The sequence below is a fragment of the Prionailurus bengalensis genome, chromosome E1 (genome assembly GCF_016509475.1).
Source record: "Prionailurus bengalensis isolate Pbe53 chromosome E1, Fcat_Pben_1.1_paternal_pri, whole genome shotgun sequence".
NCBI lineage: Eukaryota > Metazoa > Chordata > Mammalia > Carnivora > Felidae > Prionailurus > Prionailurus bengalensis.
The window spans coordinates 1,699,983-1,721,898 of NC_057347.1; the positions used below are offsets into that span (position 1 = coordinate 1,699,983).

The 21,916-nt window shown below is 59.1% G+C and overlaps 1 protein-coding gene across 21 annotated transcripts in view; it reads right to left on the reverse strand.

Annotated features, from left to right (window-relative positions):
- The window catches only part of MINK1 (misshapen like kinase 1), a 43,027-nt gene extending 25,878 nt beyond the window's left edge, over nucleotides 1-17,149 (reverse strand). For 14 of the 21 annotated variants that reach the window (XM_043582825.1, XM_043582821.1, XM_043582819.1 and 11 more), the window contains exon 1: nucleotides 16,724-17,006. In XM_043582825.1, the coding sequence (XP_043438760.1) occupies nucleotides 16,724-16,780 (57 nt within the window). In that variant the 5' untranslated portion in view covers nucleotides 16,781-17,006. Of the gene's footprint in view, nucleotides 1-16,723 lie in introns of all 21 variants that reach the window. The other 7 variants (XM_043582810.1, XM_043582807.1, XM_043582806.1 and 4 more) reach the window with 3 other exon arrangements.
- Nucleotides 17,150-21,916: the final 4,767 nt, after the last annotated feature.

Consider the following 21,916-nt stretch of genomic DNA (forward strand, 5'->3'; position numbering starts at 1 on the left):
CCTACACCCCACATGGGACTCCAAACTCACAACCCTGAGATCAAGAGTCACGTGCTCTACTGACTGAGCCAGCCAGGCCCTCCCCTCCCCCCACCAGGGTCTTATAAATACAGAATTTCAGAGCTAGAAGGGTCTATCCACTCAGAACTCCCAGAAGATTCTAGGAGGCTCTGGAGTGGTAGAAAGAACTAGAACCACAAGGATGGGGAAGGGCCGGTCTGCCCTGTGCTGCAGGCCCAGCAGTGTCACTCACTGGGATGTGCCCTGGCAGGTCCTGCCACTGTAACCGGGGCCCAGAGGTGCCATGCTGCCCTGGACAGGAGGACCAGGGCTGGGGGAGGGGCCGCAGGCGCCCCCCCCCCGCCCCCCCAGTGGAGGCGGGCTCACTCCTACCAGGCGGACGGGGAAGGGGCTCCAGGGAAGAGAGTGGGGAGCCGTGTCCACAGCAGGACCCGAGGGCGCTGCAGCGGAATCCTGCGCCAGACGCCTCTCCCGCGTGGAAGAGCCTGGATCGGCGGCTGCCGGGGCCCCGGAGCCTCCACTTACCGGGTGCAGAGACCGGGCTGCACACGGCAGCCCCACATAATAGGCCTGTTTTCCTGAGCTCTTCCTGTGACCGAGGAGGCCCCCACAAAGGGGACGAGGGGCAGGGGCGACATGGTACCAAGGCCCGGCCTGGGGAAAGGGCCCCAGCCTGCGCGAGCTTGAACGGGGCTGCCCTGCCCTGCAGAGCAGCTTCAAACCCCACCCCCGGGGTCAGAGGACCACGGCCAGCCGGAGCACCGCAGCCAAGCCGGGCAGGGCAGGGGGCTGAGGGGCAGGGTGGACAGGTGCCCTAGCAGGCTGGTCCCCGGGACACATGGAGGGGACAGTACTCCGCACAGGGACGTACACACTGACCCCCTTCACTTGGTCGTGAGCAGCCAGAGGACGCGTGTGCATGGACGCCCACAGTGCCACAGGTGGGGGCGTGTCTCTGAGGAAGAGTGTGTGGGTGAGGGGGGGTCTTGGGGCGGTGGCCGGGGCACCGGAGGGGCCGGGGTCTCATCAGAACACCTCCCCGCCTCCCCCACCCCCGCGGGAGACGGCCCTCCTGGGGGAGCCAGTGTCGTGCCCGGGACCCCCGTGCCTGCGACACGCGTGGGGGGCAGGGTGCCATCAGCCCATTTATACCCTGAGGGCTTGCAGGGAAAGCAGGCTCGAAGCCAAGCCTGGCCCTCTGGCGAACCCCGTGCCCCAGGAACGAGGAAGGAAGCCCACCCACTGCCCAGGGCCAGGAGGGCATGAGCACCAGGAGGGCTAAGCCTCCACCGGCTCCCTGGAGGCCAGCACGTCCAGTAGTAAAGAAAACCTGCCAAGACGCCTTTCCCCATGTCCCCTGCTCCCAAACCCGACCATCCACCCCTCTGGCCAACCTGCCCTCACACTGGGGCCGAATCGGACCCTCGGGTTCTGGCTCCACGAGGGGAAGTACGGCCCTCGGGTCGGTGACCACCACACGTGTCCTCACGTGCTCAGTGGGGGTGCCGCGCGGGACGGAGGGAGCAGAGGGGAAGGACAGAAACCAGGAGACGTTTATGTGCTGGGGGAGGGACAGTTCGAGTCTCTCCTCCCGGTCCCTGTGGCAGAAGGACACACACACGCGCAGAGGCAGGAACAGGTTCAGACACGACGCACGCACAAGCACAAAGACTGCTCTAATGGGAAACCAGTCAGAGCAGAGGGCCCTGCCCACGCGAGGAGAGGGGGAGCGGTTCCCCGCGTGCCTCGATGCCCGGGCTGCCCCCAGACCCGGCTGCGCAGACCGGGACCCCCCTGGCGAGCTGGAGGGTGCCCGGGGAGCGGCGTGGGGCAAGGGGCAGGGGAGTCAGCAGTGGGGAGGGAGGGAAGGAGAAGGGGGGCCGGCAGCCCCGGTGCTGGTTCTAAAATGGCCACAGGCAAGGCAGGGGACAGATGGTCTCTTTCTGAGGCTGAGCTGGAGAAAGCGGGGAAAGGGAAAGGAAAAAATAAATACCACCACAGTCAGAAATTTAAAAATAAGCCCCAACACCTAAAAGATAAACAGCTTGCTTCTGAGGCTCGGCCTGCCCACAGGGTGTTCTGGGGGAGAGAGAGAAGGGGGGCACCCTCTGGCCTCGGGGTGAAGGCCGCACCCCGCATCGGCCTTTCCTCCACCTCCCCGGCGACTAAGGGACTTGGCTGTCAACGTGTCATACGGAGTCACGGCAGTCTGATCATGGCTCTGCCACGGAACCCGCTTCTGTCTCTGGCCACAGCAGTCAGTTCCGTCACCTTGCGGCTGGGGGCCACCGCGGCCAACAGCCAAACGCCGCACGCGCACGTCGCAGCCGCATGGCTCACGGCCACCATCTCATTTGCACCTCATACCTGCAAGGGAAGGGAGCCAAGCGGGAGTTATCGCCCATTTCACAAATGAGAAAACCAAGGCTCCAAGGAGTGACATGTTTGCCAAGGTGCAGCTGGAACCTGGGGCTCTGTGCCTGCCGTTCGCTCCTCCAATCGCACCGCTCCCGGCCGGCCCGTCGCTCCAGAGCTCAGTGCAGACACGGCCTCCTCCAGGAGGCTTCCCGGATTGCCTACCTGCTCCCACGGGACCCTCTACTGCCCCTTTCGCGGCACCAGTTACATCCGCGTGAAAAATTTTGTAGTCGTCTGTCTCCTCTGCCAGGCTAAGTTCTTGGGGGTCAGGGCCACGTTCAAAATCTGTCTGCTGAATGATAAATACAAAAATAAAAGAAAGTTGGGGCACCTGGCTAGCTCAGGTGGAAGAGCATCCGACTCAATCTTAGCGTCATGAGTTTGAGCCACGTGATGGGTGTAGAAACTACTCAATAAAACTTAAAAAAAAAAAAAAAAGAAAAAGAAAGAAAAGAGAAAAGAAAGTTGGTGCTCTCTAGAAAAACCTTCCTTCCTCCCTGACGCAATCAATGGTTTCTAATGCTAGTTTGGGGTTTCTCTCCACTCTTCTAATCATCCACGAATATTCACTTAAAAGCAACGCACCGGGCAGCCGGTAAAAGTGAGTCCCTTTTTGTCACGTGAACCGGCGCTCCGTGATTCATACGCTTTGTAAATACTACGTGTCAACGGAAAGGGCACTTGTTTTAAAGCAGTGAACTCGTACATAGTTGGCAAAACCCAAACAAGAACATTAATAAAGATCCAAAGACTGGGACGCAACTGGGCAAGAAGAGATGAAGGGAAGGCGTCCCGGAGGAGCCAGGAGCGCACTCTGGGAACGAAACGGAAGTGGGCAGAGGCTGGGAGGGAGGGAGGGGAGGGCAGAGGTCCCACCTCAGAAGACCGAGCCCAGGAAGGTTCGGAGGTGCGGGATGGTAAGTGCACTGCGGCAGGGAACAGCCACTGAGAACCAAAGGCCTGGGCACCATGTGATGGAGGCAAACCAGCACGTCCGAGAACGTCCGAGAGCCTCCTTCCCGTCTCCCCAGTCCCGGCACACAAGAATTCCTGGATGTCAGAACACTCTGAAATCCACGAAGTGCTGCAGATTTGCAGAATCATTACGAACAGACTACCTCCCGGAGAGGAAGGGAAAATGCTGTCAAGAGGTCACTTGTTAAGACCATTGGGGTCACGGGGACGTAGGGTGAAGCGTGGTGGCGCATGAACACAGAAAGCAGACAGAAAGTAGAACCGAGTGGAGGACGGCTGAGGGCCGCAGGGGGTGGGGGCGGGCACAGATCCGAGGCCCCGGAGACTGGGCTGGGGAGGGCTGTCTCTGGGAGGCGACACTGGTGAGAACAAGAAAGGGCAGAGTATGGGAAGAGGAAGGAAAAGGGAGGCGGAGGAGGAGGAGGAGGAGGGAGAGGGTGGAGGGAGGAGATGAGGAGGAAGGAGGGGGAGGAGAAGGGAAGAGGTGGAAAAGGAGGAGGGGGAGGGAGGTGGGAGAAGGGGAGGAGGGAGAGGGAGGAGGCAGTGGCAGGGGATGGGCTGAGCCCGTGCAGACTGGCACACACTGAGCCCGAGCTCACGGAGGACAACAGTAATCAGGGGCCGGATAATAATAAGCCTTCTCACTGCTGGTTTTCTGCTGCAGCACAAACAGATCATTACACCTCATTGCCAACCTCCTCCTGTGGGAGTCAGGTGTCCACAGATCCAAGGGAAGGGACCAGGGAAGCCTCATGACCAAGGAAGCCTGTGAACGATCTCTTCCCTCATTCCTTCTAAATTGGGGTGGGGGGGGGCAACTGGCTGGCTCAAACGGAAGAGCTTGCGCCTCTTAAATCTTGGGGTTGTGAATTCAAGCCCCACGTTGGGTGTAGAGATTACTTTAAAAAAATATAAAAGTAATTCTAGATGGGAGGCCAACCAGGTGTCGTGGGGTGGCAGGGGGAGCCACATGGAAGACAAGGGACGAGCGGGTGTGGAAAGAGCCAGCAGGAAGGGCAGGGGGGCAGAGGGCGCAGAGCTGAGTCAGGCAGCACAGCAGGTGGAGGGTGAGGCCGGCAGGGAGGGGAAGGACGCGTGTCTGAATCACAGACTGAGAAAGGAAGAGCAGGGCTATTCTCCAAAGGGTGGAGACCAGATACTCCTTGGCCCCACCAAAGGCCAGCTCAGAATAAATGACAGCCCCAGGGATGGGGGGGGGGGGCAGGATGAAGCCAACAGGCTCCCCCAACTTCTCAGCAGGCCCACCTCTCCCGTTTGTCCTCAGAAACCTGCGCTGCGCCTGGGGGGCCAGTTCACACGTTCATTCAACAAACACCGAGTGCTTGCCGGGGACCAAACCACGCCACGAATGCCGCCTCCCTCACGGAGCCCACAGGAAGCAGCGCTTCTGGAAGGACTAAGGTGAGGTCACAGCAGGCCAGGGGGCCAAGGGCCTGCTGGGGAAGTGACATGTAAGCTGACACCAGAGGGCACGGAAGAATCACCCAGCAAGCGAAAGTCTGAGGCAGGAAAGGCTAAATCCCTGGGCCAGGGGCCCGGCAGCCCCCGCCCCAGGCCGGAGTCAGTGAAGCACTTTGCACACTTCTGTGTCCAGGTCCCGGGTCTCATGTCCCAACAAAGGCACGCGTCCCCATCAGACCGTCCCAGGTGAGGCCCCGCTCCCCCCACCCCCCGACACGGGTGCTTCTGCTGGGTGGGCCCAGAGCGCCTGCACCCAGGCAGCAGGACAAACAGGACTCTCAAGTTGAGACACTAGATTCTGAACTTGGTCTCTGTCCCGGCCCCGGCGAGGCTAGAGGACTTTCTGGGGATTGTAGGGGCTCTAGGGCAGGGAGAGGGGACCCCGAGGGCTCACACCTGGGGGCTCAGTGACTCACCCACCCACGGCCCAGACGGTCTTCTCTTTCCCAAACAAAACACTAGGGAGAACATGAATGTCCAGACCCCAGGAGATGCCCTTTCTGGGACTTTCTTTCATGAGAAATCAGGCAGCCCCCACCTATCCAACCAGACACCTTACCTACGCTCGTGTCCCATCCCCACAATGGCTCTGGGAGGCAGGCCTTGGCCTTGCCACCCTCATGTGACAGATGACAAAAATGGGCCCTCGCCAAAGGTCACCCAGGAAGTGACAGAACTGGGGCGTCAGTTGAACTCTGTCTCCAGGGCCTGTGCCCTTAGGGATGAGTGGTGATGGGAAGGCCCCACTACTCCAGGCCCCTCCCTGTCTTCAAAAGCCCAGTAAAAGGCCCGATCTCCCCAGGTCAGCCCTCCCCGGGTTTGGCCGCTGCCCTCCGCGGCACCGGTGGGCTCAGGGCTCAGTCCCCGCTGCGCTCGGACGGTGATGACCCTGCTTCGCAGGCCTGGAGGCCTTCTGAACCTTCCCCTATCCTGCGTCCTTCCCAGATGCCCAGCCCCCCACCCACACCCCGACTTGGCCCCCTGAGGTCGCTACAGTAGGGGCCGGTGTTCCCTAGACGAGCTCAGACCTCATCCCTGGCCGTCTCGCCCTGGCCTGTTTCTCTCAACTCCGTCACGCCCAGCTTCACACACAGTCACCGCCCCCGAAGCGCGCCTTTTTTCCCTGCGCGCGGGACGTCGCAGATCGCACCCCTTCCCTGCTCGCACGGTTAAGGCAACACTGAGAACAAACAGCACCCCACACAGTAGGTACTCGCGGTTTTCCAGGAAGGGAGGGAGGGAGGGAGGGAGGGGAGAAGGGAGCAGGGGACTCCTGGATCCGGAGGGACCCTAGGGGTCATCTGGTCCCGTAGTTCTGGGGGCCGATCTGCATCAGATCACCTGGGGACTAACGTGTCACCGTTCCACCCTGGACCCACTGGATCGCCTCCGGGAGCAGCGCTCAGCACCTGAAGGCTGGAGAAGTGACCCAGGTGACTCTGACTGAGCCCCTTCATCCTGCAAGCGAGGAAGCCAAGTCCCAGCCACCGACACGCATCCTGGAAACGAGAGACGGAACTGAAACAGGAACCGGGTCTCCGGGCTCTGAACGCCACGCTCACCGCCCCGTGCATCGCGTTGCCGGAGCTCCACCGGCCCCCCGGGGTCAGCAGCCAGGGAGACGTCAAGTCTACCCAACGTGAGGAGGCTGCGACCCTGGGCCCGCCAAGCGCGCGCGAGCCCCCGACTTAGACGGGGCCGGGCAACGCAGCGCCGTGGTCAGCGAGCAGCGCCGGAGGTCCGAGCTAGCGAGCTCTGAGCCCCCTGGCCTCCCACGGGCACCTGGAACGATGTGAGACGACCCGCGGGGGCTCTGCTTTACACGCGAGCACTTAGGTGACTTCTCACTCTCCTCGGCGAACGGTGCGGACGAGCACATCCAGGGAGAGCGCCATGCCGGACAGCAGGGTAAGACCCAAGGCGAGCGGCGGCCCCAGGAGTGAGCGACGGGAGCACTCCTTCACTCAAACTCTGAGCACCAGGGCTGGGCACGACAGGCTGGGTTCAAGGAAGAGCACCAACCCCACTCACACCCGGCTCGACGTAAGGAAAGAGGGGGCTTTAGACGGGAGCGCGAGGGCACTCCGGGCAGACCCTGAAAGGGGACGGAGCACGTGTGGCCTCGTCTAGGTCGTGCACAGAAGACGGAGAAAACGTCCGTCTGTCTTTGGGATCCGGCACAAAGACTGGTGATCTGGGGACAAAGCCCTGAGAGGTGGACCTAAGTCACCATGCCCACCGGCCGCCAGAGGCCTCTGCGACCTGGACGCTGACCCGCGAGGCAGGCCTCCGTGTGCCGAGGGGCTCTCCGCCCTCCCGTCCTCCCAGGTGACCCGACTGCCAAGCCCACCTCCGTCTCCCCTTGAAGGCCGATGACGCCGCCGCACGTGGCGTGGAAAAGGGAAGGCCAGGGAGCGGGGCAGCCCTCCGTGCCGGCCACCTCTACTCTGAGAAACCCAACTCGACTCTGCGTCACCCTCCGAGTCTGGTGTGTGGACACCACACCGGGGACACGGCCTGCCAGGGCTCCAGGAGGCCCAGGAGGCTGTCATCAAAGGGGCCTCAAGGGCCGTTCAGGGTTTCCTACGGCCCATCCCCCCTCCGAAGAGACCTCGGAAGACACCACCCGACACTCGAATCGTCCCTCCGTCCACGTCCGAGCCTTGGGCACCCAGAAAGGTTGCTGGCGCTGTGCGAACACAGGTGTGTGGAACCGAGCCCCCGGGCAGAGAGGCACCCCCCGCGGGCCACCCCCCGCGAACGGCGAGGTGCAGGGCCCACGGGACCGTCACAGGGCGGGTCTCTTCCTCCCCTTTAACACGCACAGAGATGCTGCCGCGTTTTGTTACCGTCGTCCCCCGAATGGCCTTCCCACCTTCCTCCAGCCCCTGCCCTGGGCCCCCAGGATGAGGAGTCGGAGCCGGTACGGGCGCCACGGTGGGTCCAGGCCGAGCCGGAAAGCGGGTGGCGGCCAGAAGCACTGACGACGGAAGAGAGACCCTTGGCTTCTCTTCCCGCTGCCTCGTCCGCCACTGATTCCTGCACCACTTGGTGCGTATCCGTGTCAGGCCTGGCGCCTCCTGGGAGGCGGGCGGGCGAGGGGTCAGCTCTCCCGACTCAACCAGTGAGGCACCTGCTGCGTCAGGCCAGCTCCACTCGGCACACGCACAAAGGGTGGAGGCGGGAATGGTGGGTCCCGGGCCGGGGTTCACGTTTCATGGGGACAGACGGGTGTGGACATGGGCACTGGGGACGGCTGCACGGCGCGCTTAACACGGCTAAAATGCTCCATTTTGTGCCTGTTTAGCTGTGATAAAAAACATTTTTAAGGCAGGAGTGAGAGTCTTCCTCTCTTCCTGCTGAAGGACAGGCCTCTCTGAGTCCGTCTACCCTCCTCTGAACCCAATCTCCTGGATTCCCGTGAGTGTCCTTCCCTCCTGTCGTCAGTGCTCCGCCCGGCAGCCCGGCACCCACGAATCTCCGCCAGTTCCGGGCACGGGCCCCAGGAAGCCAGCACTGCTGGCACGTGCCCGCCAACGCCAGCCCCCCGCAGCCCCCAGAGACTCGGGCTGGAGCCCCACTCCCGCTTCTCGAAACACGCCCCACGTCTAGGAACAGAGCCTGTCCTCTGTCGAGACACAGATCCGGACCGCGTGCCCCTCAACCCGGCTGCAGGCAGTCCTCGCGCAGGCTGCCTCCGTCCACGACGCGGGCCACACTCCCCGAGCCTCCGAACAGCGTGAGCACAGACACAGGGACAGCGGTGTGTTCCCACGAGAGGTCGCGAGGCCTGCTCGCTGCACCCACGCGTTCACGATGAAAGTCAGGAGGAAACACCACTCTCAAAGCACACGGCCTAGGACGTGGGCCACACAGGGCCCTCTCTCCCCCACGCACCGCCAGGCCCTGCCTCCCGGAGCAGGCAGCCAACGGCACAGGAGCCAACACGCTCGGGCTCCGCAGTGAGTCAGACCCGAGTCCCACCCCGGGATCCGCCGTTTACTGGCCGTCCAGCCCCAGAGAGGTCCGTGGACTCCCTTCCATGAGCCCTGGCGTGTTCGACCGGGGCGGGCGACGAGGGGAGAGTCGCCCACTCCCAAGGGCTCTGGGAGGGACGGCGAGATTACACGAGGAGAGAACCAACTGCGCTGCGAGGACTGCTTACCGGTCTCACCCACACCCCTTCTGCAGCGACCCCACGCCCAGGCATAAAGGACTCGTACTGGAACAGCCTGAGCTCCGAACCGAAGTAAGGGAAAGGAGCATGTGGAGGTCTAGGGACAAGGGAACCGACAAGCCTCGGAGCCACATGCTGTCCCTTCCCCCAACCCAGGGCTGTGGGACACGTGGGCCCAGGGGGGTTCCGGTGTGAAGAACCCGTCGAGGCCAGAGGGTCTCCAAGCCGTGGTGAGACCAGCCCAGCCCATCAAGCTGTGCTGTCCTAAGGTCCAGGGGCAGCGGGAAGCGGACGGCAGCCCTGTCCCTCGGCTTCCCCCACCTGTCCCCGTCACTGCTCTGTCCCCCGTCACTCACCCACCCCCAGGGGGCCGTTCTCCCCCAGAGCACACCCTAGGAAGGCTGCCTTCCTCCCTCTGCAATCTGAGAGGACGTTCGCACGCACCTCTGTCTTCGAGGCAACGACCGGAGAACAGAAAGACCAGAGAGGAGGGCGCCTGGGTGTCCCGGTCGGTTGAGGGACCGACTCTCGATTTTGGCTCCGGTCGTGATCTCAGGGTGTGGGATCGGGCCCCGTGTGGGGCTCCACGCTGAGCACGGAGCCTGCTTGAGATTCTCTCTCTCTCCCTCTGCCCCTCCCGTGCTCTGACACACACACGTGCCCTCTGTAAGTAAAACAATTTAAAACACTGGAAAAGAGAAAGACGGGAGAGGAAAGAGAAGTGCGCTAGCCTCCTCTCCCCAGACACCGTGGGCGTCCGCTCCTGCCGCTGACGCCTGGGCTCTGGAGCGCCCCTGCCTCTTTTCTCGAAGACTCTTTCCTGAGCCGCTCAGAATTAAGGACCGAGTACGACACACGCTTCAGCCACCTTCTCACAAATGCGCCTTGAGAGAAAGAGCGGGTGGGTGGTAAAGAGAGAACACGAGAATCTTCTTCCTCCCGGTCTGGCTTGGAGCCTGTCCGTTTTACCTTCGGAGGTGTGCTGGCAGACAAATAAAAGCTGTCAGGGGAGGCGTGTGCCATGCAGAAGTCATTTACTGCCTACGTCCCTCTCTCCACCCAGAAGGCAGCGAAGGAGGGACTTCACGGCAGAAAGCTGTGCCTTCCCGAGCCCACGCCAGGTTCACAAGAGGCACTACGGGCAACCTGGGCGGAGGGACCAGTGTCCCCCGTGCTGCGGACACTGGCCCCACACGCTGATGCCGTTAGAGGTTCCCGGATACAGTGACAGTGACGCCCAAACACCCCTGGAAGGCAGGTCCTCCTGCCGTGGGGACGCTTCCCGGGGAGTCCGAGGCCTTCCGGCCCCCTCCCCTGCCCACCATCTCCATCTTTCCTGGGCACGGTCTCCTCGGTTCCGTCCTCACCATCTCTCTCCGGAGGCCGCGGCCCCTTCCGCAGCCCGGCCCGCCGCCCGGCCCGCCGCCCTCCCCGCACTGTGGCTGCCCCAGCCCTTTCCGTTGGCGACACGCGGAGTCGGGAACACTCCCCCTGCGCACCCCACTCACCCTTCACCGGCACACAGGGTCAGCTGAGAACCTCGTCTCTTTATACACAGGGTCTACTAACGGGGAGAACCCCACTTCCCACGGCCGGCCGGAGCGAGGCCCGGGGCTGGGCCTGTCCATGCCCATTTCTGGGGGACGCCCCCACCTTCCAGCCCCAGACACCACTCAGCTCACCGCAACTGGGGACACCCTCCCCTCCCCTACAGGTGACTGAGCGAGAAGACGGAAACGCTAATTACCGGACGGTGGCGATCATTTCACCTAGAGTGCGTACGTCGCGACTTCACGTTGTTCGCCTCGAGTCTGTACCACTGTCACCAACCTAAAATCACACATCTAGGGACAACCCTCACACGCCTGCTGTAGACAACAGGCACGCTCACTCGTAGTTCACACACACACACACACACACAGCATGCAGAGATCCTACCTCAATAAACAAACACAAGGGTCCTAGGAGTCATGGGCCCGTCCCATATACGTGCCCTAACCCTTCAAAACAAACTTCTCCCCCCCCCCGCCCAGGAAGGCTCAGAAGAAATCCTTGTGGAAACGAAGCCTGGAGGCCCCGGGTCCTCAGCTGTCAACCGAACGCTCCGCCCGAAGAACTGCCCCATTCCAGGGTCTCCCAACTCCAGCCATCGCCAAACTCCTCCCGCTGGTGCCCCCTATTCCTTCTCGGTGCTGCCAGCTCGCTTTTCTGACCTGGGACCTGTCGGTCCCTCAATCAACCACCAAACACTTTCGTCTTACGAAAAGTAAGAAAGATTCTTGTGATATGCTCTCGCGGCCCGCTAAAGTTCTCTGCTACGGCCTTTATCGTGGTTTGTGATGACATCGTGGTTTGTGATGACGCACGTGCATAACTACGTACATGGCCATTTTAGTAATGCCTCTCCCCACTCCTAGACTGTAGCAAAGCCACGTCTACCTTGTGCCTCAATATGACCTCTGTGCCTAGTTCTAGATCTTTCCTCAAACAAAACAAGAAACCTCCCCCACAATTAGCAAGTACACCCTCAGGCTGCCTGGCCACCAGACTAAATCTCCAGGGGCTCCCAGGGCCAGTATAATTCCAGACCTTCCTTTTCTCCTCCCTCACATTCCCTACCCTTCTAAAGAACAAAAACCCTCAAGAACCCCCTCAATTAGCCTCTGGAAGTGCTTCCTGTAGATGGCAGAACCCCAGACTCAAGTCAAGGACCGGCTGGTGAGGAGACCAGCAGGAAGGACAGGATGGAAGAGAAGGGAACGTGGGTGTGGCCAGGGCTCACTGCTTTCACCAAGTAAAGTTTCTAATGTTCCTATATTCCGTGCGCATTCAGGAAACGGTCTGAAAGTCGACTTATTAACCTGGTTACTTTTCATTCTATTCCTTAAACGTAGGAAGAGACTGAGGGAGTCGGGGATGTAAAGGGGATGCTTGGGGAAGAGAAAGGACTTGAGATTCAAGATGACCGAACACGGGACAAGAGAAAAATGAGTAGAATCCCCGGGAATCAGAATTGACAAAAACTTTCAGACCTTGAGGATTCCAAGATACTGAGGAAAGCAGTAACAGTTAAGAAAGGGGGAGCTTTGGGGCGCCTGGGTGGCTCAGTGGGTTGCACGTCCGACTTCGACTCTGGTCACGATCTCACGGCTCGTGAGCTCACGCCCCGCGTCAGGCTCTCTGCTGCCAGTGTGGAATCTGCTTGGGATCCTCAGCCTCCCTCTCTCTCAAAATAAATAAATACACCTTAAAGGAAACAAAACGAAAGGGGGAGGCTGAGCCTGTGGAAGCATGTCTAGGCTGAATGCCCTCAGAGCTCTGAGTCAACAGCTGAGTGCAGCCCCGAGGCCAATGTCACACCCTTCCCGGAGCACCTGGAACCTGGTGCCCGCCAACGCTCGGTGACTGCGGCAGGAAGGTCCTGTACGACTTTGGAGACGGCACCGTTAGTCAGGCCGACTCTTGGACGGCTTCTGGAGATGCTCTCTGGCCCCAGAGCTGTTTGATGTTTCTGGGTTGAGAGATTACCACATTCCTCATTCATAGACCGATGCCCGGGGACAAGCCTATAAAGGGCGTCCCACATACTTCCTGCCGTCTCGTCCCCCAAATGACGGGAGGACACTGTATGTATCAAGCTGTCCAAAGGTGAAAGGAACGGAGGCCGAGTGCGAAATCCGGATTCTGCACGGCACAGCGTTGACTGAGCTCCTGGGGCGAGTGTGAGGGGGGTGCTGCCGCCCCTCCCGCTGCCCACAACCTGTCCCGTCCTGTCCACGGCAGGAAGGGGGCAGTGGCCGAACACCTGGCTCCAGCCGAGCTCTCTGTGGCCTCCCCTGCGTGGGCTCAAGCGGCACCGTGGGCTCCCCAACGGCCCCGCCTCCCCCTGCAGTTTTCCAGGGAAAGAGTCACTACTTAAGTTACTTGGGGCTGCAGGGGGTCGGTGTGCCTGGGGCACCCACCGCCAGCGTCTGGGCAGCTAGCACATCGGAACACGGGTGGGTCCCCCCGGGAACACGTGCCCGGAGCCGCCACTCTCCCAGGGCGCCGGCCCCACAGCCTCGCGCGGAGAGAAGGAAGAGGAAGGAGAGACACAACACACAAAATCATCCAAAAAAGAACACCTCGGGCAGCATTACTACCCATCAACCAGTCCCTCTTCACTGGGCTCCGTGACGTTGTTTCAACCCAGCGACACGGGGGGTGGCTCCAGAGTTCCGAGGACCCTGCCGTCTGAAACTTCCAGCTGGCCGCACGGGAAAGAGAAGCTGTTTGATTTGGGAGGTGGGTCACCCACAAGGAGCAACGCAGAAAGGAAAGAGGTCGGCCTGGGGGCTGCTCCCCCCTCATCCCGTCCACTTTACTGATTTCTACCCTTTGCGAGAAGCCAAGAGCCACAAGTCAGAAGATTCTCCTGGAACATAACCAAGCTTGGACACGGAGAGGGTCTGAGGCAAGAGGCCCATATTTTCTCTTGGCAGATCCTAATTTTACTCCAAGGGCATCGCTCGGGTGGAAGCTTCCAGAACTCTGTGCACCACCAGACAAAGCCTGATTCCAAAAACAACTCAGCAAAGATGTTCTTAATTGTGTGTCTCCAAGAGAGGGGCAAGAGGAACCCTAACAAGCGTGACATTTATTGAATGCTTTCTCTGAGCGAGCATTGTGCTAGGGGACCGTCACTTGTTGGAATACGCGTTTCTTCAACAAACACTGAACCCCCCTTATGTGCAAAACAGGCCCCGGAAAGGCAAAGATGAGCAAAACAGTCAAAAATCCTAGCTCTCGCTGAACCTGTCGATAAAAACAAATGTGCATGTCAGCTGATGACGATGAACGTGATGAAGGACGGTAAAAGCCGACTAAGGGAACGCTATATAAAACCTGCGTAAAAATAAAGCAGGCCAAGGAGCGTTAGTCCAGATACAGCTGTGCTGGGAGGCTGCTGTGACTGCCGTCTGATGACAGCAACGACGGTAAGGGCCGCCACACGGGCCCCCTGTGCCGGGAGCTGGACCCGGGACTTAATGCGCAGAACTCTGGCAGCAACTCTCAACTTTGGCACCATTACTGTCCCCACGTAGAGCTGGGAGGAAAGGCTCTTTGCTGCCAATCGGGGGCCAAGGTGACTCAGTGAGTGAGGAAGCCCCGTAGGCTGGTAGGGAAACGGGGTGTCAGAGAGGTCCAGCGAGCCCGTGGAGCCCGAGGTCACCCTGGGGCGGGTCCACTGGCCTCTCCCCGCGGTGCTGGGAGTGCGGGCAGGCCCACCTTCCCCGACGACCCAGACTGTTACTCTCAGCACCAGCTGCGAACCACGCCTTAGCTTGAAACCAGAGAGAGACAACCCGGGCCCTCCAGGCCTGCTCAAAACGGCTGGACTGGACGTGGTCCTCTCCCAGCCCCTCCCCGGGCCCCCAACACAAGATGGTGCAGGCCAGGGAGACCAGGTGTCGCCGCTAATTCTCCGGGTCGCCGTTTGTCACTGGAAAACAGGGACAAAACAAGAGATGAGCCACCCACAGCCGCTCGCTCTCCAGGAGGTGGGGTGCTCGCTCTGCAGGAGGTGGGGTGGAGGGAGCAGGCACTGAGAAAAGGTCAGCAGCGAGGAGAAGGCAGGCCCTCCCTAGCTCCCTTTCAAAGAAAGCCCCTCCCCCTCCTGCCCTGGAGTAGTGGGGTGGGAGGGGGAGGGGAGCACTTCCTTAAGCAGGAGGCAAGAAAGCACCTCGAGCAGGTGTGAGGCCTCTCCTGAGAGGAAGGAGAGGAGAATCAGGCAGGAGGCTAGCGTGGCTTCTAGCAGAGAAATCCAGAAGGGAAATGCCACGTCCAAGGTCAGATTTGCACAGTGGCTGGAAATCCCAGGCTAGGGGTCCAGGCCAAACTACCAAGAGGCCAAAGGAAAAGAGAAGCCCAAGCAGAGTCCCACAGGGAAGAAACCAAAGGTCACGGTTTGGACCCTCCCGGTGTTTCTTGCATGTCAGTCCCCGCAGCCACGGGAGCCTGTGGCCAGAGTTAATCAACAACCAAGGTGGGGAGGGAAGATGGGGGTTCATCCTAGGGCACAGCCTGTTACGGGGGGCTTGCAACTGCACCTTGTCCTACTCCACCTGGGTATCAGCTGAGTATCCCCGTTCAAACTGACCCTCAGAAGTTCCCTCCTGAAGGCTTCAGACCCTCTGCCGGCCAACACACACACACACACACAATGAAATCCAATACTTAGTCTCCCTCCTGAGCAACTGTTCATCACCTTCTCACACACACACACACACACACACACACACACACACACACACACACAAAATGAAATCCAATACTTAGTCTCCCTCCTGAGCAACTGTTCATCACCTTCTCTCCAGCAAGGCAGGAGAGAACACTGAACTGGCCCAACATTGCACCAAACAAATTATGACCTGAATGTCGAGAGAAACTGTGTCACCTAGAGAGACCCAATTAACGACATGACTCTGCTCTCCTCAATTCCCCTCTCCCCTCCGGGCGTATCCGGGGCACCCGTGCGGTTGACCGCCTTTTCCCACTACTGGCCACGTTCCCCGGCGAACTCCAAAGCCAGACACCAAACCCGGGCCTCCTGAGAAGCCCAACCCCGAGAGGGGAAATCCTGCGCTCCGCACACCTGGGCCTGTTGAGGAAGCCGGAAGGACACCGGACAGAAAGCGCACCTGGGTGGCGGTCTGGAGTGTTCACCTTGAGATCACTAAGTTGCTCCTTAAGCCAGCGCTGCGAGCAGTACAAACGCGGCCGACGAGCTCCCAAATGAGGGCGTGCACGTGCCCTTTTCTGGTTAGCCCCTCCCTGGAGACCCCATCACCTTCCCCCTTCCCTCCAGCACACGCAGACATGCCCGCTGCCATCCCGACCCCCCCACCGACTACACGCATGTGTGTGTACATGCACAGAAACATCCTCTCCCCAGCCCGAGCCTGGGTTTCTTTAGGGAACCAGCGCGTCCCCCCTCCCCCCTGCACTTGTCTCGGCTCCAGCCCCACACCGCTGCAGAGTTGGTAATGTAATATGCGGGGACCCTGAGGCCGGAAATGCCTGGTTCTGGGCTGCTGCACTCGAAACGCGAGACCAGGCGTAGGGAGAGCCGCGCACGGGGACCACGGCGGCCGCGGGGGGCGCGGGGTGCGGACGGAAAGGCTGAAATTCCGGCCAGGGAGGACGTGCCATTCAGGGGCGGGCGAGGAGGAGGACGGGCGAGGAGGGGGAGGCTGTCGAAGCAGTTGCAAAGTCAAAATCCGAGGCGCCGAGAAAGGGGAGGAGGAGGAGGAAGGAGACGCGAGCAGGGGCAAGGCTGGAAAGAGGCCGAGAGCGGGGACGGGGCCAGGGAGGGGCACCGCCGGCACGACCGTGCAGGTGGCGGGGCGAGGTCTGGGGAAGGCGGGGTGGGGGAAGGGGTCCGGGGCCCGAGTGCGGGCCGAGGCGGCGGGGGAGCGTGGGGGCGGGGCAGCACAGGGCGGGGACCGACCTGGCTCCCGGAATCCGCAGCGCGTGCACGGACAGGGGGGAAGCCAAGGGCGGGGGCCCCGCGGCGGGGGGCGCCCCGGGGGGCACGTGAGGCGCGCGGCCGCGCCGCTCCCCGGCGGCGGGGGGCAGGAACCGGGGCGAGACTGGGGGCGGCGCGCTCACCCGCAGGGCGGACAGGTCGATGTCGTCCAGGCTGCGGGCGGGGGCTGGGTCGCCCATGGCCTCCGCGGGCAGCCGGGCCCCGGGGCCGCTCACGCGCCGGCTCGGTTATTCCGCTGCCGCCGTCGCCGCTTCTCCCCCATCGGGGGGGATCCCGGGGGCGGACTCCGCCGCGCCTCCCCCGGAGGACGCGGAGGGGGAGGGCCGGCGGGAGGACCGACCCACCGACTGACAGGAGCTGGCGCCCGGTCCGCAACCCGAGCCTCCCGACTCTCCTGCGCAGGCGCGGAGCGGCCGCGCTCCGGGAGGGTGGACGAGGGAACGTGACGCGAGCGCGCCGGGTTCCCCTCCCCCTAGGCGCCGACACCTGCGCGCAGGCGCAGCAGAGAGAGGGAGCGCAAGGCGCGCGCGAGGACCGACCGACCGCGCGAGCCGGGCGAGAAGAAGTGGGCGGTGGCCGGGCGGCCGCGGAGCGCGCCCACCGGCCGGTGCGCGTGCGCACACGCGTTTCCTCCCCTTCCCCTGTGTTTTGCCCTCTCTCTCCCGCATTTCCTCCTTCGCTCTCCTTTGACGCTCTTCCTTCCCTTTTCCTCCTCTTTCGCGTGCCAGCTGCCAATCAAGCCACCCACCTCAATTTGCGGGGGAAGGGGGGCGGGACCTAGCCCCCCTATTACTAGGGGGGTTGTTATGGTAACTCCCCACGCGAGGGCTGGATGGCCTCTAGATAGGATGGGCTGTCCACCCACCTGATTGCCATGGCAACAGTGGAGCCGCCGAGGGAGGGGCCTCAGGGTGGGAATCTGGCTGGAGCAACCACGTGGGAGTTGGGCGGGGGTGCCGGCTGCCTCCGGAGTGCCCTTTACCCCCTTCCCCGGCTGGGGGACCTCAGAGGGGACGGGGAATCCTACCGCACCCCTTTGTCTCCGCACCCCTCGTTCTGCGCAAAGGAGCTGTTTCAACAATTATTCATTGATCGCTGGAGCCGCGGGTGGGGGAAGGGGTAGTAGGGAGAGGAGGAGGACCCCACGTCCAACCTCTTCAAATCGTGCGCGGGTCACCTTGGGTCTGGTGTTGGCACAGCACCCCCAGCCATTAGCCTCACGGGAGGCGGGGTGATGCTGTGAAAAGAAGGAGGAGTCGTGTTCCGCCACTGTCGTGCTGTGTGACCTTGAGTAAGTTGCTTTGCTTCTCTGGGCTTTTCTTTAACTGTGAAGTTGAGGAGGAAGGCCGTTTGATCCCCGAGATCACTTCCAGCAACAGTATTGTCTCTGAAAGACTCCGCCAGCGCCAGCGGTCTTCATGCAAACATCATTTAGGAGAGTTAGAATGAAAAGTCCTTGGATAGGGGTTAACATCCTCCTTTCCGGACACTTCTCTTTGGCCCATTCGTATGCACATCCACTTTTGCTCCCCTCCCCTCCTATTTACCTTGTCGTTGTCCTTGTCCAAGCCACAATCCCCACTTACCCCCATTACTCTTTAAAGCCACCTGCTTGGTCTCCCTGCCTGGACCCTCTTAAGTCAATTTTCCATACCCACAGTGATTTTTCTGAAACTCACATCTGATGTCACTCATGTTTGAGACCCTTCGCTGCACCCCTCCCCTCTGCCTTTTGAATACAGTACGGCACCAAAGACCTTCAAGATTCTGCCTGCTTCTCCTGCCTTGTTTTTCACCACAACACCATTCAGTCTCATATATTCTAGCCATGTTGAAATCTACTCACAGTGGCCAGAACGCAACAGACCCTCCTGCAGCTTGTGCACCCGCTGTTTCTTCTCCCTGGAATATTCGGGCCATGCCCACTCTCACTGCATTTTTTGCTTTGTCCTACGTGTGTCTAAGTCACCTCCTCCAGGAAGCCTTCCCTGACCCACTAGGGCTGAGTTTAGCTCTTCTGTTTTAGCTGCCTGGCTTCAATGCATGCTCACGTTTGACACTTTTAAGTGTCTGTTGAATCTCCTTAAAGGCAGCAGTCATGTCAGCCTTGTTCAGTACAGGTCTTGGCACCCATTAGAGGTTCCGTATCACGTAAGTGAATGAAGCCCTCTGTTATCTGGGCAGGCGCTCATGCAAGATCAAAACCATGGGAGAGGAGGGAAAAAACGATTCGAAGTTAGTGCTTTGGACAGGTCATTAATCTCTCAGAGACTTAGAGATAATAGGGAGATTAATAAAGTAAAATTAGATATGTAAAGCACTTGGCATATACTAGGTCTTTGATAAGTTTACTTATGCCCGACTCATAGGCAGTGTTTAATAAGGGATACTGAATTCGGGCACCTGGGTGGCTCAGTCGGTTAAGCGGCTGACTCTTGATTCCGGCTCAGGTCATGTTCTCACAGTTCATGAGTTGGAACCCCTCATCGGAGTGCGGAGGCTGCTTGGGATTCTCTCTCTGTCTCCCTCTGGCCCTACCCAGGTTGTGCTCACTCTCTCTCTCTCTCTCTCTCTCTCTCTGTCTCTCTCTTTCAATAAATATTTTTTAAAAAGGGGGGGGGAGCAACTGAATCAATGAATGACCAAATGAAGACCACAAGGATAGGATAGCCCTCAAACCTCAAAAGGCAGTGCAATCTGGAAGGTGAGAAGTGCAGAGAAACAGGACTGACCCCCTGTGCTCATAATTACTGAAGCTGGAGAAATTCAATGTACAGTGACCCTAATCTCCCCCTCCACAGAACAGTAATAGTGACCCCTAGCCCCATACACACACACACGAATTATAAAGGATCCCCTGGTTGGTTTATTCCGGTTGTGAACCAGACACATTCTGTGCAGATCTTCACATCTGATGGCTTCCAGAGAGGCTGACCTGCTGAACTTGTTTTCCTCGGGTTCCTTTAACAGTAACTGCTAGAACCTGAATACACTGCAGAATTGTCCCAGTCCTCAGAGTCATGCTCACTGTTTGCATGGCTCCTATGGAAGCATTCTGTCAATTAACCTAGAGTTTAGTGGTTTCTTGAGATATTAAAAAAAAGACACCCCCTCCTCCGAGGACAAATGAAATCACTAAAGAACTGCTTGGCCCCAAACATTTATTTATTTTTTTTTAACTTTTTTTTCAACGTTTTTATTTTATTTTTGGGACAGAGAGAGACAGAGCATGAACGGGGGAGGGGCAGAGAGAGAGGGAGACACAGAATCGGAAACAGGCTCCAGGCTCCGAGCCATCAGCCCAGAGCCTGACGCGGGGCTCTAACTCACGGACCGCGAGATCGTGACGTGAGCTGAAGTCAGCCGCTTAACTGACTGCGCCACCCAGGCGCCCCGGCCCCAAACATTAAAAAAAAAAAAAAAAAGGGACATATGGATACATGAGGGTTCGTATTGTCTTTTGTATAAGAGACTGTCCGTAATAAAAACATAGCGATGATGTGGTAGAGAAAACCCTGGATCGGGCTTCAAGGAAAGTTAAAATATTAAAAATAAAAAATAAAACAACTTATAGGACCCCTCGGAGATGGATGAACATCTCATACGGGCCCAGGGGCCGTCAGGACCTCCCGCCCACCTTGGGAGGCTGGATTCCTTCTCTTGCCGGGTCTAGGGCCACCTCTTCTGGTTCCAAGCCCGCTGCTTGCCCCCCACACTATGGTGGCCTCCATTCGAGAAACTCCAGGACTAATGTGGGGTTCGGGGGTGGTGCTGAGGGACCAGCAGTGTGGTGCAGAAACCCACCAGCCCCAGCCCACCTCGGGACAGCTGCCGCCCCACCGCCCTCCTCCACAGTTAATGAGGTAAAAGTCCCCCAGGGAAGGAGGCACTTAGGCTGACAATGAGGCTAATTAGCAGAATGCCAATTAGTACCAGGGGACCGTTGGATGTGGGAGGGGGGGATTTCTCTGTGGTGGGGGCTTCTTCAGAGGAAAGGAGGGCTGGATCCAAAGGCCGGGAGCCAGGCAGCGAGCCTCCCCTCCCTCCAGTCTGTCATCCACCAGCATGCCCCCTCTTCCAGAAAGCCTTCCTAAACTGCTTGCCCTGCCCCACCCCCAGCTCGTTTCTCCCCGCTCCTGTGGTCAGTTCCAAGACCGAGGCTGAGGGACATCACGGGCGGAAAGCCAGAATCTATGCTCAACTTTTTCTCTAATTGCAAAGTAGTTCGGATACAGAAAGAGATAGGTATATGTATATTACAACTTCATCGACCGACCACTCAGCTTAAGAGAGAAATTACACGGGGTGCCTGAGTGGTTCAGTCGGTTAAGCGTCAGACTCTCCATTTCAGCTCAGGTCACCATCTCCCGAGTCGAGCTCCGCACTGGCAGCACGGGGCCTGCTTGGGATTCTCTCTCCCTCCCTCTCTCTCAAAATAAACATTAAAAAAAAGAGAGAGAGAAATGCTACCAATTCACGTGGAGAACTCTCTCTGTATACCCATTATCGCCTCCTCCCCACCTGCCCTGGGACGTGACCTTCTTCAACCCAATGTGTGCCACACTCATAGCATTTACAGGCAGGCCTGGTTTTAGCATATATATTTTTTTAATTTTTTTAACATTCATTCATTTTTTGGTAGAGACAGAGCGTGGGTGGGGGAGGGGCAGAGAGACAGGGAGACCCAGAATCCGAAGCAGGCTCCAGGCTCCGAAGCTGTCAGCACAGAGCCCAACGCGGGGCTTGAACTCACGAACCGCGAGATCATGACCTGAGCCGAAGTCGGACGCCCGACCAACTGAGCCACCCAGGCGCCCCAAGCATATTTTTTTTTAAAAACGGGAGGTTTGCGGCAACCCTGTGTCAAGCAAGTCTGTTGGTGCCATTTTCCCAACAACATTTGTCGTTCACTTTGGGTCACATTTTGGCAATTCTTGCGATATTTCAAATTCTTCATCCTTATGTTTGCAGTGGTGATCAGTGATCGATTCTGACTCGCCAAAGGCTCGAATAACGTGTAGCAATTTTTAGCAATATTTTTTATTTAAAAAAAATTAAAAAACCAATTTTTTTAAGTTCATTTAAGTAATCTCTCTACCCAGCGTGGGGCTCGAACTCACAACTCTGAGATCAGGAGTCACCTGTTTCTCCGACTGAACCAGCCAAACGCCCTGGCAATATTTTTTTAATTAAGGTATGTACATTGATTTTTTTTTTTTTTGTCGGTAGACACAATACTATTGCACGCTGAATAGATTACAGTGTAGTGTAAACATAACCTTTTTTTATGATGTTAGGATTTAATGGCACGTATG